The sequence below is a fragment of the Equus quagga genome, chromosome 13 (genome assembly GCF_021613505.1).
Source record: "Equus quagga isolate Etosha38 chromosome 13, UCLA_HA_Equagga_1.0, whole genome shotgun sequence".
In the NCBI taxonomy this organism is placed as follows: domain Eukaryota; kingdom Metazoa; phylum Chordata; class Mammalia; order Perissodactyla; family Equidae; genus Equus; species Equus quagga.
In genome coordinates this window covers 38,579,359-38,594,983 of record NC_060279.1, presented here as the reverse complement: position 1 = coordinate 38,594,983, position 15,625 = coordinate 38,579,359, and the positions used below count along the sequence as shown (strand labels likewise).

The following is a 15,625-nucleotide window of genomic DNA, read 5'->3' as shown; positions in this document are numbered from 1 at the left end:
TGCTAGACCAGGGGTAGCCCCTTCCCCCACCCTTGGAGTTACACTTGACCCCTAACACAAACAACTAGGGGGTGCGGGGTGGGAACGCGCTAAACCCAGAAGCGCTAAGGGCACTCTTCCCCCTGAGGCCTTGGAGCCAAAGCTCCCACTTGGCTCCAGGCCCGGCCCAGGAATGTGCTCGGAAAAGAAACTCAGTTCCTCACAGCGGGACACATGGGGAGGGGCGGGACACACGGGCCTCCCTTGGCTCAGCAGCTTGTACCAGGGTCAGCTCAGGGGCCTGAATCTTTCTGCCATTCCCACTTCCAGGGACCCTGGGGGGTATACATATCCTCACCCCCAAGTATCCTTCCCAGGGATGACAGTGGCTCCTTCCAAACTTTGTGCACATAAACAAGGCGTCCTTGTCTGGATTTTCAAGTCATTTTATTAATCCAACCGTACAAAAGATCCCCCCCACCACCACCACCACATCTCTGCCACCCTCACTTTCTTCCACAAAGTAGTGGATGGGGAAAGAGGGATTGAGCAGACACTCCCCCAGGAGCCATTTTACAAAATTCGGAGAGACAGCACAAAAATAGCAACAGATTAAAGTGTGGTAAACAGAACCTCAAACACAACCCAAAGTTGAGCAGTGGGGCGTTGCCAACTCTGCTGTCTCCGTGTGGGGACACACTGGGTGAGAAGCCCAGAGGCCACTCCCTTCCTTCTCACAGCCTCGGAGACGGCTGGGTTGCCCTGGGCACGCAGGCAAGTTCCGCAGTATACCTGTCTTCTCACATGCTAGGGTCCCAAGGGAAGTGGGGACAGCGGACCACTAACTCCTCTCAGGGCCACACCCCACGCCTGCCCACCCCACCCCACTGAGGAATGTGTGCATGAGTCCTAAGGAAGAGCAGCTGTCAGGGACTCCTGATCAGGTCCCAGGCCCATCTCTGGCAGGCAGTGCTTAAACAATAAAATAAAAACAAATAAAGCCCAGTGTAGGACTCTGGCTGAGAGGAATGAGAACTGCTAGACCACCAGGCCTGAGTTCTAAAAAATAGCAGGGAAAGAGCAAAAACCATCCAGGCTCTGGACCGCATTTTAGTACCACGGCAACGTGGGCCCCGCCGCCTCCCTGACCCACAGGCTGTGACAGGGCTCCTTCTATCAGAAGAAATGAGGTATAAGGGCTCTGTGCCTTTTCAAGCTTTCCTTCTGTCAAGCCAGGGAGGCCGGGGAAGAAGGGCGCCAAAGGTTGAAGACCAGCGCAGAGGATAATGTGCAGCAGATGGGCAAGGTGGGCGGGGTGGGAGGACCACAGAGTCCAGGCCTCCCGAACAGTCCAAACTCCAAATATTCCGGTCTGTCAGACCACATAGCCCAATTTTTGGCAAAAATATGGTCATTCGGAGAAAAGCACGAGAGGCTGAGAAAGGACCAGTGACTTTGGTATGAGGGAGATATGTTCTGACAGCATCTCTTCCCTATTGTCTTGAAGCCCCAAATCACCAAGAAACTGCCATAGCTAAGACCTCTCCTGCTTCTCCAAGCTATTTGGTTCTCTGATGGGGCAGGAGTTGAGTAGGTCTTGGAGGAGGCAAGGGGCAGGTAGGAAAAGGGAAAAATCCCCGTTTATTCCCTAAAGCTGTCTCCCAGAGCCCATGAAAGGGCTACTGAAGGTATGGGAAGAGATTCCAACTCTTCTGGCCAGAAACCTTTAACACGTGACTCCAAACGCTAAAGCTGGAGCTCTGGGGCTAGATAGGAGTGTTAGGCACAGGTGCTGGGGGCGTCCATCATCTGCAGAGGGGACACCCCTGCCCTCCAAATCTTCCTCCAGCCTCTTTTCTCTTGCAGCCATACCCCTAGGCCTCCAGAGATAGCCACAAAAAATGGCTCTGCTCGGCAGGGCTTTGGTTTCCTGGATCTCCACAGATCTCAGCATGTTAAGTTTCCAGAAAGGTGAGTGATCCAGGCTCTTCCACCTGCCCACTTCAGTTCCTTTTCTGCCCCCAGGAGCCATTGTGTTTCTGCCCCATGGGGATGGGAAGCCAGTGGAAACAAGGGCCAAGAGCCAGACATGGAAACAGTCACCCTGGATGAGCAGGGAGGGACGTATGCACTTCCCTGGGCCGCCTCGCCAGTATCACCCATCGTTAGCAGCCACCAGCTGCCCCATGCCCTCGCGGATGTAGACAGACTGGATCTCCTTGGTCTTGAGGCAGAGATCGCAGGCCCAGACAGCAGAGGCCTCAGTGGTCAGCAGCCCATAGGCGCTCTCAGTCATGCCCGTGCATTCGCGGTGGAACCACTTCTGGCAGGAGGCCTCACACAAAATGGCATCCTGGTCATCATTCACCTCACTCCGACAGGCACCACACGGGTACACCAGGCCTGGGGGAGGCTGGGGCCCTGAACCCCCACCTGCCTTGCTGGGGGGTGCCAGGCTGTTGGCATCCGGAGTGCCCCCACCCCGTCCACTGCTGTTTGGGGGGAAACTGGGCTGATTGCCATTAACAGCAGCAGCCGGGGAGCCTGAGTGGGGCTCCTGGGGAAAAGCAGTGGGTGCAGGCGGATTCAAGGGCTTCCCCCCATCCTCACCACCGGGGCCAGGAAAGCCAGGGTCTGGACCAGGGAAAGGACTTGTGTTGGGGGGCAGGCTGGGGAGCCCCTGACCAGGTCTCTGGAGAGGAGAAGGGCCAAAAGGCACCCCTGGCTGGGCAAAGCGTTGAGGGAGAGAAGGGGGGCCCAGCTCCCCTCTGGGAGGTTGTCCCATGGTGGGTGAGATCATGGGGCCAAATCCCCCCACAGGGCCTGGCATCATCTGCCCACCAGGAGGGCTAAAGTTTTGACCCAGAGGCTGGTTAAAGGGTTGGCTGGGAAAGTTCATGTTACCCGGGGGTGGGTAGCCAGGGCCCTGGGGGGGCATGTTGAAAGCAGGGCCCATAGGGTTGGGAGGGAAAGGGGGAGGCTGTCGACGAAGAGGTTGGGGACCCCCTCCAGCCCCAGTGCCGTAGCCTGGGGGTACCTGGCCTGCCATGCCCCCTTGTACACGGAAGCCTCCAAAGGGGACATGACTGCCAAGGAATGGAGGGGCTGCAGCCCCCACCTTAGGGGCTCCGAAGTCATCCTCAAAAGGGTTGGATGCAACCAGGTGATCCACCATGGGAGTCGGGGGTGGCGCGAACTCCGTCAGATGTGAGTATGCAGGGCCCTAGTGGGGAACAGATGAGAGAAAGAGGGTCATGGAGGGAGACCCAAAGCTAAACCGGGAGAGCACCAGAAACACAATACACATTTTGGAGGCTGGTACTGGCCAGCTCAGATCTAAAATCAAGATGGACCTTTGAATGCCATAGAGAAACAGAGGAGAGAGCAGAACCAGCACAGTGTGGTAACCGTGTTTTGGAAACAGGCAGAACCCAGCTCGGACACTGAATAAGCTCAAGACCTTGGAGCAGATATTTAACTTCTTTAAGCCTCAGATTCCTCATCTGTAAAACAGGGACAATGCCTAGCTTCCCAAACTGTTAAAACCTTTAGCACAATCCCTAGCACCTAAAACGCTCAGTGAGTGGTGGGTGTCATCATCCTGAGGGAACCAGGACAGGAAAATCGGGAGAGAGAAAGATTCTAATCCTGACTGATAAGATCATCTCATTCTCACCCTATGAGTGTGTTATGAAGTTGAGGGAAAGGACCAGAAACAGCAAGAGGGACAGCTTTCGCTTCTCCCTGCACCTGATGCAAGATACAAGCAGATACTGGAGCAGCAGAGTAAAGAGTGCCCAGAGGGGCGGCTAGGTTACCCTCCACCAGCCACCACTCACCTGAGTATTTGACTTCCTTCGCTTCTTTTCTGGGCTCTTCATTTGCAGACCTGGAAGAGCAGCAAAAGGCAGACACAAGTCTCTCTGAGGCCTCCAGAACCTTCTCTCTCCCAGCCGTGCTCTGAGGAACTTTCTAACTTCAGTGTACATTATTTACTTAACAAACACTAACAAAAGTGTAATAATAAATGATATGACTACACTCAGCTGCCTCTTTCGTTAAATGAGACACATCCCATCTCTTGACACCCTCAGACTCCCAAGTGACTCGTGAATTCCATGTGCCTCCAAACTCTAGGGTCCTCAATCCGTGACACCCGCCCCCAACCCCTGAAGAGCTTCACCAACCTATCCTCTTCACTGCCTAAGATCAGGCCCCTCAGCCTAAGGACCAACACCTCCCCCCACCTGCCCACCCTCCCTCCGAGGCGCCCAAGTGCACAGCCTCTCCAGCATCCAGCCCTCTCAGCGCTCTCACCGGCCTTGCCCTGCTTCCTCCCGGTGCTGGGCGGCGCGGGGGGCGGTGCGGGGCCGCCACCTCCCTCCAGCTTGTCCGGTGGGGGCGGCGCCGGGGCGGCCATGGAGTGGGGGTCTGGGGTCAGCGGCGGCGGGGGACGGACGCGCCCTCCGGTTGCACCATCGCCGGGAAGGGGAGTCAGGGGCAGCGCAGGGCCCCGCGCTGCAGCCACCCCGAGGCGCGGCGAGAGGAGGCGCCGAGCCCCAGCGCCAACTGCGCGCTCGCCCCAGCCTCGCCGCCTGCCCGCGGCCGCAGCCACAGGAACCGGAACTCAGCTCGGCCGCCACCACTGAGCGCGGCGCGGAGGGGGAGCGGGACGGGGCAGGACGCCCCCACAGCGCAGGCAGCGGGCGCCGGCCCACAGCCGAGCCCCGGGGCAGCGCCGCTTCGCGCGGGGGCGCAGCGCGCGCCCCTGCCCTGGGGGCGGCGGACGGCGGCGCCTGGGCCGGACCGTACCATCCTGGCGGGGGCCGCCGCGGGGCTGCGCCGGCCGAGGCGCGCGCCCGGGAAACCCTGGCCGCCGAGGGGTCGGCATCGGGGAGTCGGGATCCCGCCCCGCCTGGCCCCGGCTCCTCCTTGGACACGAGCCTCCCCGCGGCCGACGGCCCCGCGCCGCGCCCTCCCGGCGCCTCTCCTCGGCGCCCCCCAGGCCAGGCGGGTTCGGCCACGCCGCGTTGCGAGGTGGCCACCACCTCCTGTCTCCCCGGCCGCCGCCGGGAGCCCACGGCGAACAATAGACAGCGACAGGGACTAAGAGGCCGAGGTAGAAGAAATATGGACTTTAATGAAGATTTTTTCCCTTTGGTATAAGTGAGACCCGTGAAAACATCCAAACAAAAAAAAGGAGGCGAGGATTAAGACAGTCAACTCTCGGTTCGCCACGAGGCCTAGAGACAGAGCAGGGCCGGCTCCTCTGTCGCTGTGGCCGCCCAGGCCTCGTGCAGGGCGCGGCCTGTAGAAGGTACTCGATAACTGCAGGTTTTCAGCTTCCCAAGGGGGAAACTGTTAACATTCAGCCAAACTTCTGCCTCCCAGGCTCGCGGTAAGACGCCCAAGTTTTCCTAGTCCTAGCTCGTGATCGACCTTTCTCTGCCTCGGGTCTCTCTTGTAGAAAAGATAATGCTGCAGGTCCAAACTGCCTCACAGGCTGGGATGAGGAAAATCCAATAGTTGTAAAAGGGCTTTGAAAAGTCAAAGAGGTGGCGTATAAATGTAATCGATTATTATCATTTTGTGCTCAAGAATAAGCCATGGAAAACAAATTAGGAAAGGAAATCTACAGCCCTAAAATATATGCATATATATTTTATATAAAATAAGAAATAAATGCAGTTCCAAATCTACAGATGGCATTTGGAGATTGTCTACTGCTTTAGAGTCTCACTGCCCCTGTTCCTGCCACTGCCACAAAATCCACCTCGGAGAGTTAACCATTCAGGAGGCCCAAATCCAGCCATACCCCAGACCCCTACCCCAGCAGGGGGAGGCAGGGGTGGGGGCCACAGGAGGCAGGGCTGCACTTTGGCTGTAGAGTATAACATGCATGCAACATGGAAGGGTGGGACTTACGAAATGTATATACAGACCCCTGGGCCGAGGGGCTCCAGGCCAGGAGGCACTGAGCAAGGGAGGGGTCCATCTCCCCCCTGGCAGGAAGGGGGGCTCTGAGGCAATCTCTAAGGGTTGCATATCCCCAGGGAGAGGGGACAGCTGCCACTCCTGCCTCTGTTCTCCCAGCCTAAATGGAGGGGGTGCTGAGCAAGGAGAGGATAGGGTCCCAGAGGCCAAGAAGGTATCCGCACCCGTCCTTGACCTCAGGGACCCGAGAACTCTTTGCATAAAATATCTTCAGACCTAGGAGATGGTCAAAGGCACAAAGTTTAAACACTGGGAGGGCGGGTTGTTGAGAAGGGTCTAGGGCACCCTGAGCCAGGGGTAGAGCAAAAGTGTGATTCATTTCCCCTTCCCTGGAAAGGTGATTGCTCCACCGGGCCTATAACCACAGGGCATTTTCCATACAAGGAGGCACACTGCCCAGGCCCCAAGCACCCACCTTCTTGGGGAAGGGGGTATCAGGTTGGCACAGGAAAGGCCCAGGGAAGGGGGCCACTCTGTACATTAATACTTTGGTGAGGTTTGGGGAGAAGCAGGATTCTACCCCAGGCTCCTGACTCAAAGCCTGTCAGCTGGATGCTGAACCCAGTGTCCACACTACCCCCAGCTCCTACATAAAGCCAAGCCCACAGAACACTCCCAAGTGAGGTCCTGAGAGTCAGGGAATAGGGTGAAAAGGGTGGAAGGGTGTCTTCTGGGAGAGAGCACAGGGAAGGATCACAGTTTCCGCTCCACAGGTTGCTGTAGACACAGTTCGCTGCCCGCAGAGATGATGGGCAAGTGATTGTCCATGTGGTAGCTGATGAGGTGACTGACACTCTCAAAGCGGTGATCCTTTGTCCGAACCTGGGAAGTGGGGAGAGGGTCAATTCAGGTGAAGGGTCAAATAAGACCTCAGCCCCCAAGGCTGAGGAAGCTGGAATATTCAAGAGGGTTAAGGAAGGAGAAAAGGATGGCAGGGGTGAGAGGGCCATCAGTCCTAATCATTGAGACTTCTCTAGAAAGAAAAGCTAGAGATAGCCATGGGAATGGGCAGGTCAGTGAACTGGGAAAAGGCAGAGGGGACATCAGCCCAGACATCGTGAAGCTGAGGGACATTTACTCCTCCTTTGAGCTGGAAGGTGGTGGCATGTCTCAGAGGAGGACACAGTACAGAAGAGGTGTGGAAAGGAGGCTGAGATTGCTGTAGAAAAGAGACCAAAGTGATGAGGGGCAGTGGGGCAGTGCAGATAGGAGACAGGACACTGGTCGGAGCCCTGAGTCTGAGGGAGCTGGGAGGCCCCTGGTTCCCCCTGCAAGGGGAGACTTGGGGTGTCTAGCCTCTAACCATCTGACACTGAGCATCACAACCTCTCCAGGATGGTTTCCTCATTTGTCAAATGAGGAGTTCAGGTGAGATGAGCACCTTCTAGCTCTGATGGGCATAAGGTCAGAGGATGTGAGGACTGGCCAGGACTGAAAGGAACACAGCTCAGGCTCAGGGATGTGAGAACGGAAGGAACCCTAAGCCCCTGAGGGGAGGATGCCGGGCACAGTGAGAACAGGAGGCCCATAGAGAGGTGCCCAGCAGGGAAGGTCTAGGAAGCAAAGAGGGAAGGAACAGGGCTGCACAGGAGGGTACTGCGCCTTCCTTTCTGCCACCCCACCCACACCCCTGCCACTCACCACACCCTCGGGGTCCACCAGTAGCAGATGCTTGGGCTGCCCACTCTGCAAGCCGGTGAGCACATACTGGCCAGGCGTGGTCGTGCTTTCCCGCACCAGGAAGTCCCCATTGAGCTGCAGCAGTGCCTCAGCCTCCCGCCGGCTCAGCTTCCCATGGAACCAGGGCTCCCCTCGGAGCTGCTCAGCCATGGCCACTGACTGTGCAGGTGGAGGCACCCGAAGGGCATCTTCGAAGGGCTCTAGGGGTACAGAGAGAGGGCTGGGAGAGGCAGCTGACACAACACATGCCCAGATCCAGACCTTCAGGGAGGGGAGGCCAAGAAGGAAGGAGCAGACAGGCAGGAGAAGAGGAACCAAGTGGGAAGACAGAGATGCAGAAAGGAGAGAGGAGCACTCACTCATGTCAAAGAGGTCTCGGGGTGCGCTGCCATTGATGGCAGGATTGGGGGGCCCAGCCCCACCCCCTGCTTGCCGGGCCTTGTCTAGGTTCTGGACGTTGACATAGGAGGGATCATCAAAGAGCTCTCTGCCTGCTGAGGAAAGGGGAGCTTTACAGTGACCCCGGCCCTGCCTCCTGCACCCCTGGTTCTGCCCCTCTCAGCTCCCCTCATACCTGGGCAGGGTGGCGGAGGTGGCATCTGTTTGCGGACTTCTTGGTCTCCCCCAACAGGCTGCCCCACAGGCTGCAGGGACAAAAATAAGGTAAGACCAGAGGCACTAACCAGCCACTCCCATCCCGGGCCCCCCTCCATCCAAGCAACTTACCAGCGTAGCTCCCAGGTGGCTGGGAGTCTGGGCACTGGGCGGAGTGGGTCGAGCAGCCCCCGAGGGGGCTCCTTCCCGAAGCCGCATGTCCACCACCCCCCCAAGAGGGGGTTCCTTCCCAGGGAAGTCGTTATAGTACTGATGGTCGGGTGGCTCTTCCTCCTCCTCATCCCAAGCTGAGCCATCGAAGCCAGCCATCCTGAGAGGGACAAGAGGGAGTGAGGAGTGTGGGTGGGAGGATGGGGGAGGGGAACAGAATAGTGGCCATGTAGTGAGCATTTCTTGTGGGGTAGGCCTGAGGCTGGGTGTTCATTTCCTCCTCCTGGCAACCCTGTAAGGTAGGTATTATTTCCTTCCCAATTTTATAGATGAGGAAAATGAGGGTCAGAAGTGAAAAAATTTGCCCAAAGTCACAACTAAAAGGTGGTGGAGCTGAGATGTAAATTCAGATTTGACTTTAAAGTTCATGCCCTTGATCATTATGCCATCTCCCAAGAGGGAGGAGAAGTACTAAGTAGCCAGGAGGGGGGTGCTCCAGAATACTTTAACCTCCCCTAAACACTCAATATCTACTGGCCTGAGGTGGGAAAGGTAGGGATCTCAGGAAAGAGACACCCTCCCTCATGCAAATTCTTGATGGCTTCTAGGGGCAGGAAAACAAAGAACTAAGGATAGAGAAATGGGCAAGAAAGAGGGATAAGCCAGAAATGAGGCAGCTGGGACTAGAAAGGTCCATCTAGCCAGGGAAGAGTTGCAGTGTGAAGGTCCTGGACTACAGCTCCACCACGGGCACATGAGAGGAAGAGCTGGCCCTGCAGTAGGCAGGGCCTCAAAAGACTTTCCTGATGGCCACAGGAAACTTAAGAATAGCAGGAAGTGGGAAGCAGGGGCACACAGGTTATTTCCTTCCCTGCACCTCTCTGAGCTCAAGTGTGGGAAGAGCAGACCTACTTTCCTAGTTTCAGTCTGGGGCCCAAGAGCTGCCCCACACCCTCCTCACCCACTCACCTGTCGTGGGGGGTGACCAGCTTGGGCGGGTTCCTGAGGTATTGTTTGAAGCGCAACTCAAAGGCCTGGCCAATGGTGCTGATGACGTCCTGAGCAAGCCCCTCGGGACACTCCAGGATGTGGCAGGCTGGGGGCACAAAAGAGGCTGTCAGTGAGCTCTGAGGTGGGGTTGCTGGGAGGAGGCAGACAGGGGCCCTTGTCCTCCTCGGCAGGAGGCCCTGCTTAGCTCCCTGGGTCCTGCTCACCTGCCTCATGGACAGCTGGCCCCACCCAGTGCTCCCCACCATGCCTCACCTCTCTGATTCACCGGGTCTTTGGCAACATAGGCAACATATTCGGCTGTGTCCTGGGGTGGAGAGAGTCAGAAGAGGACAGTTAGCTAAATCTTGCAGCCCCACCTCACTCCTGACCCCTAAAACCCAGTCCTCTTCAGATAATTGCCCCAATCCTAGCACGCCCACTTCTCTAGCCAGTGTCTCCCCAGTGCCTGGCCCTTTCTTCTCCCACCACCTCTGCTCCGTCCCCCAACTCACCGGGTCCCCGCCGGACGCAAACGAGATAGATTGCATGTGGTGGTTGGCAATGATCTGAGGGTAGGGCAGGGGGTGGAGAAGGAAAGGAACGACATGTGTCAGGCAGCCTCAGGACCCACCTGGCTGCCCCCCACCCTTGTCCCAGAACCCTGGAAACACAGTCTCATCTTCTTGGCTTCTTACTCTATGTCCTCTTAATTTCCTTCTTCCCTACTATCCTGCTGCGCCCAAGCCTCCTCTCCTAGCTTCTTGTCATCATAACCAGGTCCCCGCTTAGCCCTCTCATCAGTGTTTCTGGTCCCCTTGCCCAACCCCACCAACCTGTTTGCAGTCTGCGGCCATGAGGTTGAGGCTGCTGGTGGAGACCGTGAGAGTGATTGGCATTCCAGCAAATTTCAGGTTACTCCTCCCCAGGATAGAGCTGAGTGGGCGGCTACAGGGCTGGGGAAGGGCCCAAGCGTCTCAGAAGCTGGGGGTTCCTGACACCAGGAGACCACCCCAATCCTGCTCCCCACCTGCCTTCCCCCGCTCCTCTACATCTCCAGCAGCACCCCTAGCCCATCGACCCCAGGTACCTTTCTCCTCCTTGTGGCCCCCTTAGCACCCGGCACAGCCTCACACACCAGACTGATGGCCTCCCTGGGGAAAGAGGGGTACTCAGACCCAGAGCCTGCCTCACACTCTGCTGGGGCTGCCACAGGGCTGGGGGAGGGGAAGGCCAGGCCAGACTCCTGGGGCACTCCAGGCTCTTTGTCGTGGTGGATTGAATTAAGGGCCTTTAATATTTGATGACACTGAGAGGCCGCTTCCTGGCTGATTGGGTTAGGGCCTCAATGGGTACGGCCCCACCCCTTTCCAGCTACCAAATGTCCCATTCCCTTCCCAAAGGCGGCAGCAACCTTCCATCTACCCCCATTTTCTACTCAAGCTCCAGCTGCCAGCTGCCTCTGCCACCTCCCCCACGACTCCTAAGGCTGGATAAGTAAGCAGTATCCAGGCCAGAGTTGCCTCGTCTCATTCAGACTTAGACTTACTCTCCTAACTTTCTCTGAATCCCTTCTACCACCCAAAGATAAGCCATCACTAGCACCACCACCAAGTGACCCATTTCCCACCTCCCCTCACTAATCCCAGGACTTCCATAATCCACCCCCCTCCCCACTAACCTGGTGACCTGAGTCCTGGTGTTGAAGTCCAGGGCGCGCATTGACTGCAGGACCTCCACACAGCCCATGTACTGAGGGGAGGGATGGGAGGACAAGTCAGCCGCCTCCCCCCAACCCTCTCACAAAGGGCCCTAGGACTTTCCCCTACGTGGTCCCTAAGGGAAGGGAAGATGAAGAAGTTCTGCCCACTGCCCGTGGCTACATCCCACAACATGCAAGACAACAGGGAATGAGGAGAGAAGGAAAGGGCAGGCTAGGAGGATCTCATGCATCTGGTAAGAGAATTTGGAGGGAAGGGGCAGGCATTGGGTGGGATGGAGTGACATCTCCAGAAAGGGGGAGGAGACTGGAGGGGACCATCAGGAGTCACTCATTCCATCACTTACTAAGGCCTTCGATGTGCTGGGCATTGTGCTAAGCATGGCAGGGCGGGGGCGGGGGAGTCACAAGAAGGAAGGGGGCACAGGCAGAGCTGGAAAGGAAGGGGCTACAGAATGGGAGGAGGGGCAAGAAAGGTTTAACAAACAGGACACTGAAACCAAGGGAGTTGCTGGGGAAGAGCAGGAAAAAAAAGAGCTGGAGTGAGCAGAGAAACTGGAGGGGTCTGGGAGGGAGTAGGAGGGAGTATGTTCACTCACCCGAACCAAGTAGGAAACCCCCGGTCCCATGACTTTGTCGTTGGGATGCAGCCAGCCCCGCGTGGGCTTATTGACAAAGCTCCCGTGGCGGGTCCACTCCTCGCCCCCCAGCTGGCCCCCTTCCACCCGAGTCCTGCGCCCGCCGCCTCCACTCAGCTTGTTCATGTCCTGGAGGAGGGGCAAGGGGCCTGAGTCCAGCATGGCTGCCCCTAAGATCCCCTCCCCATCCTCGGCTGCCCTTCCTGGCTCCCCCTTCAGCCCCGGGCGCCCCCCAACCGGGTTGGCCAGCTTCAAGTTGCTCATCCGGGGGAAGAAGGAGCACAGGGTAGTGGGACTGTCGTCCCCAGGCAGAGGTGGCAGGATGGGTCCCAGGGACGAAGCTGATGGGGAAGGTAGCTCCTCCGTTGGGGTGGACCCTGAAGCTCCCTCCTCCAGCGATGACAGAGACTCATTCCGAAGTGGGTTGTACTTGGGCTTGGGGGGCAGGAGATCCATGGCTGGAGTGAGAGGGAGGCTGCTGCCCAGCCCGGCCCCCCTGCCAGTCAGGGCAAGGGGGCCAGGCAGGGGGCATCCCCAGGCCCTTAGCCTGATCGGACCTCTATGGCCCAGGGATCTCAGGGGTCCTGGGGAGGGAGAAGGACGAGTGGCTGCGGCTCCCCCACTCAGACCCAGACAGTTTCAGGCCCCATCTCTTCCCAGCGTGGAGCCTCTTCTCTGGCTGAGAGGAGAACAGGCTGGACCTAGAGCTGCCTAGCTCCTCCCCAGGGGCGGGGAGCTAAAGGGACAGACCAATCCCAAGGACAGTGCTGACTCACAGGCTCTGAGGGGCTGAGCCCCCACCACTGCCCCAACCTAGAACTCTTGCAGGGGTAGAACTATCCAGGCCCCCCCTGCCCCAAACAAACAATTAGTAATCTGAGGAGGAGTAAAGTGGGGGTGCAAGGAAAGGATGAAGGAGTGAGAGGAAAGGAGGGAGATAAGAGATCTGGATCAATCTAAACCGGACATGGGCAGGCCAAAGGGAGCAGGAAGCTGAGGGAGGGTAGTGGGGAATGAGGGAGGAAACAGAGGCAGCTGGGGGTGGAAAAGGGAGGGGATCCCTGAGCTCAGCATTTCCCTTCCTGTCCTGGTTGAACACTCAAATTCCCCCATCCTCCAGCCCAGGCCACCCCCCACCACTGCCACACAGTGGGGCGGTGGCCCCAGGGAGCCTGGGCCATTAGCATCCTCTGTTACAACAGCTGTGGACTGGAGCTAAAGAAATGGGGAAAGGAAGGAAGAGGTCCCAGCGGATGGAGAGAGGGCCCAAGAGGTAGGACAAAGCTGGTGAAGTAAGGGGAATAAAGTCCAACCTGAGCGCTGCATCAGGGAGCCACCAGGCAGAAGCTGGAGCAGAGGAGACAAGCTGGTGGAGACTTGTTCTCTATGCATGGCACTTACCATCCCAAGGAGCGCTCGCTCCTGGCCAAGCACTCTTCTGCCCCTCTTTCCACAGGCCTAGTTAGCAAAGCAAGCTGTCAGGGGGCGGGGCACTGACACTGACTTCAGCTTCCTGGGCCTGACAGGTTATGCTCATACCCCTCCTCTTGCAGTGTCACTGGGGAGGGTGCAAGGGTCCACCATAGAGCAAAGTGCCCCTCACATCAAGGGCAGGGTCTGGCTGGAGGAGGTGGGAAAGCGAAACAATTCTCCAAGAGAAGTGGGGGCTACAGGCCATGAAGGGATAGAGGGGGCAGAAGACAAATCTGTGCTAAGTACAGGAGAAAAGGGTGACAGAAGATGGGCAGAGGCTGGACACGGGGAACAGTCCCAAACCCATTCCTTTCACCCACATTTCCTGCCACAGCTCTGCTTCAGGGGGCCACAGAGGAAGTTGGAAAGTGACCAAAATAGTAGTAGTAAAATATACATATACCCCCCCAGGCTCACCTCAGAATTACCCTATCCTTAGATTTACTTCAGAAGATAAAAAGTCACAAATAATCATATGATTACAGTGACTGCCCGTACTAACACTTAAAACGTGTTAGATACTGTGCTCAACTCTTTCACCTCCCCGTAGTCCTCATCCAAGAAGAGCTGTGTCACTCCATTCACCTCTCCTGAGAAGGAATTCTGTCACTGCATTTCCTAAGGCCCAGGCACTCAGGCACAGAAAGAATGAGGAAACGATTCCACCATAGCCTCACACCCTTGACTCACAAACACCAGGCTGTCCTCATCTTTAGAGATGAGAGTTCTGTGGGAGCCTGCAGGATCCAGAGGCAGGGAATGACCAACAGGTATGGACATTTGGAAAAAAAGAAAGAGGAAGGAGGGCTCCTTACATTTGCATAGGGAAAAAGGAGATTGCCTACTGGGAGACGGGGTGATTGGGCGAGGGGGAGAAGCTGCATGTGGCTTCTCAGCCCAGCAGGGAGGAGGAGGCAAGAGCAGTGGGAAGCAGCAGGAAATGGCGAAAGCCTCAGGAATGTTTCCAGAAGGGAAGGCTGGGCAAGCGGGACCAGGAGGAATGCCCAGACAATAACTCTGGTGAGGAGGAGGGAAAGAGCCAGAGAAGTGGTGGGGGCTGAGGAGTCCCTTAAAAAAACAGCAAAAAGGCCACTGTCCCCTATACCCACTCCAAGCCACCGTTTTCTGGTGGTAGAAAACTTTCACTCCTGTCACACACCAGCAAATCCATGACCCCACCCAGCTCCCCAGGTACAGGTATGAGACATACAGCTGTTTCTGGGGTGGAGTCAGTCCTGGGAAGGGAAACTCAGGGAGTGGGGCTAGGAATCTATGAGCAAGTCTGTCTCCCAATCTCGTGCCAAACCCCAAGTCCAGCCCCCTTCAAGTAGATCCACCCTTGGAAGGGGGTAAGGAAGAGGAAAAGGGCTGCCTCTAATCTCGCACTCCTCAGAGCCAGCTCAGTGGAGCGTGAGAGCTCAGGAAAACTGAGCCTAAGGCCCAAAAGAGAAACAGGAGAGGGAAATATAAGCAGGTGGAGTTTCTGGGACTGAAGACAAAGTTTCTGAGGTGATGACCTGGGTCCCACAGGAATAAAGCTCCTGAGGGGGCGTGGTCCCCTAGGACGCGAGCTTCAGACTTCCAGGAGACGAGGCTTCTGGACAATCAGACGTGGATTAAGGAAGGGGCGGCGCTCCCAGGGGGCGGAGCCCCTAGAGAGGCGTGGCTTCACGAATTCGAACACAGTAGTTCTGCGAGGGGCAGGGTTTTGCCCTTTTGGGAGATAAGCTTTTTGATAGACAAGAGTTAGCGGAGAATCGTCGCGAGGAGGCGGAGTTTCGGGGAATTAGAAGGACTAACGTAGGGTTTCTTGCAGTAGGGCTTGGAAGCATGTCTGGGGGTTGGACTTCCAGGAAAGCTGGGTGACAGGGTGCGGTCGGGGACAATAAATAGAAAACAAATTGGGGTTCGGGGAGCCCCCTGAAGTTGGGAGGTGGGACTTCCGGAGAGGGGGTCTCAGGGGGCGGGACTTATAAATGAAGACCGGAAGTAGGGTCCCGAGAGAGGGGTTCCGGGGTGGAGGAGTGGGTCACCAAAGGAGAAAAAAAGTCCCAACTCACCAGGGCTTCATGGAGTCTCCGCACCGCACCGCGGGCCGATTTGGTTCCGGATCACGTCACGGCCTCTTTAGGTCCCCGCTCTAACTTTCTCCCCGGGCCTGGCCTCCCTGGAGAAACTTTATTTCACTCACTTCCGGTCTCACTAACCCCTGACCCTCTACCTCACCGTCCCTCCTTCGCCCATCCCACTTTCCCGAACCAGCCAATGGCAACGCGAGAACGCGCACAGGAGCAGTGACAGCCAATAAGAGGCCTATTTTTGATCTAAGCTAGGTCTCGAGAAACGTAAGAAGCGCACTCCAATAGGGACTCAAGGAGAAGCAAACCTA

General features: G+C 57.0%; 2 protein-coding genes across 7 annotated transcripts; both read right to left on the bottom strand.

Annotated features, from left to right (window-relative positions):
• Positions 1 to 415: 415 nt before the first annotated feature.
• PYGO2 (pygopus family PHD finger 2) lies at positions 416 to 4,717 on the bottom strand. The gene is made up of 3 exons (XM_046680797.1): positions 4,297 to 4,717; positions 3,819 to 3,868; positions 416 to 3,202 (listed from the first exon to the last, which is right to left on the bottom strand). The coding sequence occupies exons 1-3, from the start codon at positions 4,397 to 4,399 to the stop codon at positions 2,135 to 2,137; spliced, it is 1,221 nt and encodes a 406-aa protein (XP_046536753.1). The 5' UTR covers positions 4,400 to 4,717; the 3' UTR covers positions 416 to 2,134.
• Positions 4,718 to 5,099: 382 nt separating this feature from the next.
• On the bottom strand, positions 5,100 to 15,437 carry SHC1 (SHC adaptor protein 1). Of its 6 annotated transcripts, none has more exons than XM_046680796.1 (14): positions 15,297 to 15,429; positions 13,077 to 13,221; positions 11,725 to 11,892; positions 11,087 to 11,157; positions 10,496 to 10,559; positions 10,242 to 10,361; positions 9,921 to 9,974; positions 9,682 to 9,733; positions 9,388 to 9,514; positions 8,380 to 8,578; positions 8,228 to 8,297; positions 8,013 to 8,147; positions 7,615 to 7,853; positions 5,100 to 6,795 (listed from the first exon to the last, which is right to left on the bottom strand). In XM_046680796.1, the coding sequence occupies exons 3-14, from the start codon at positions 11,887 to 11,889 to the stop codon at positions 6,667 to 6,669; spliced, it is 1,425 nt and encodes a 474-aa protein (XP_046536752.1). In that variant the 5' UTR covers positions 11,890 to 11,892; positions 13,077 to 13,221; positions 15,297 to 15,429; the 3' UTR covers positions 5,100 to 6,666. The 6 variants fall into 6 exon arrangements, with proteins under 6 accessions (XP_046536752.1, XP_046536749.1, XP_046536750.1 ...); XM_046680793.1 differs by having other exon boundaries at positions 13,165 to 13,221; XM_046680794.1 differs by lacking the exon at positions 13,077 to 13,221 and having other exon boundaries at positions 15,297 to 15,437.
• Between the last annotated feature and the right edge of the window lie 188 nt (positions 15,438 to 15,625).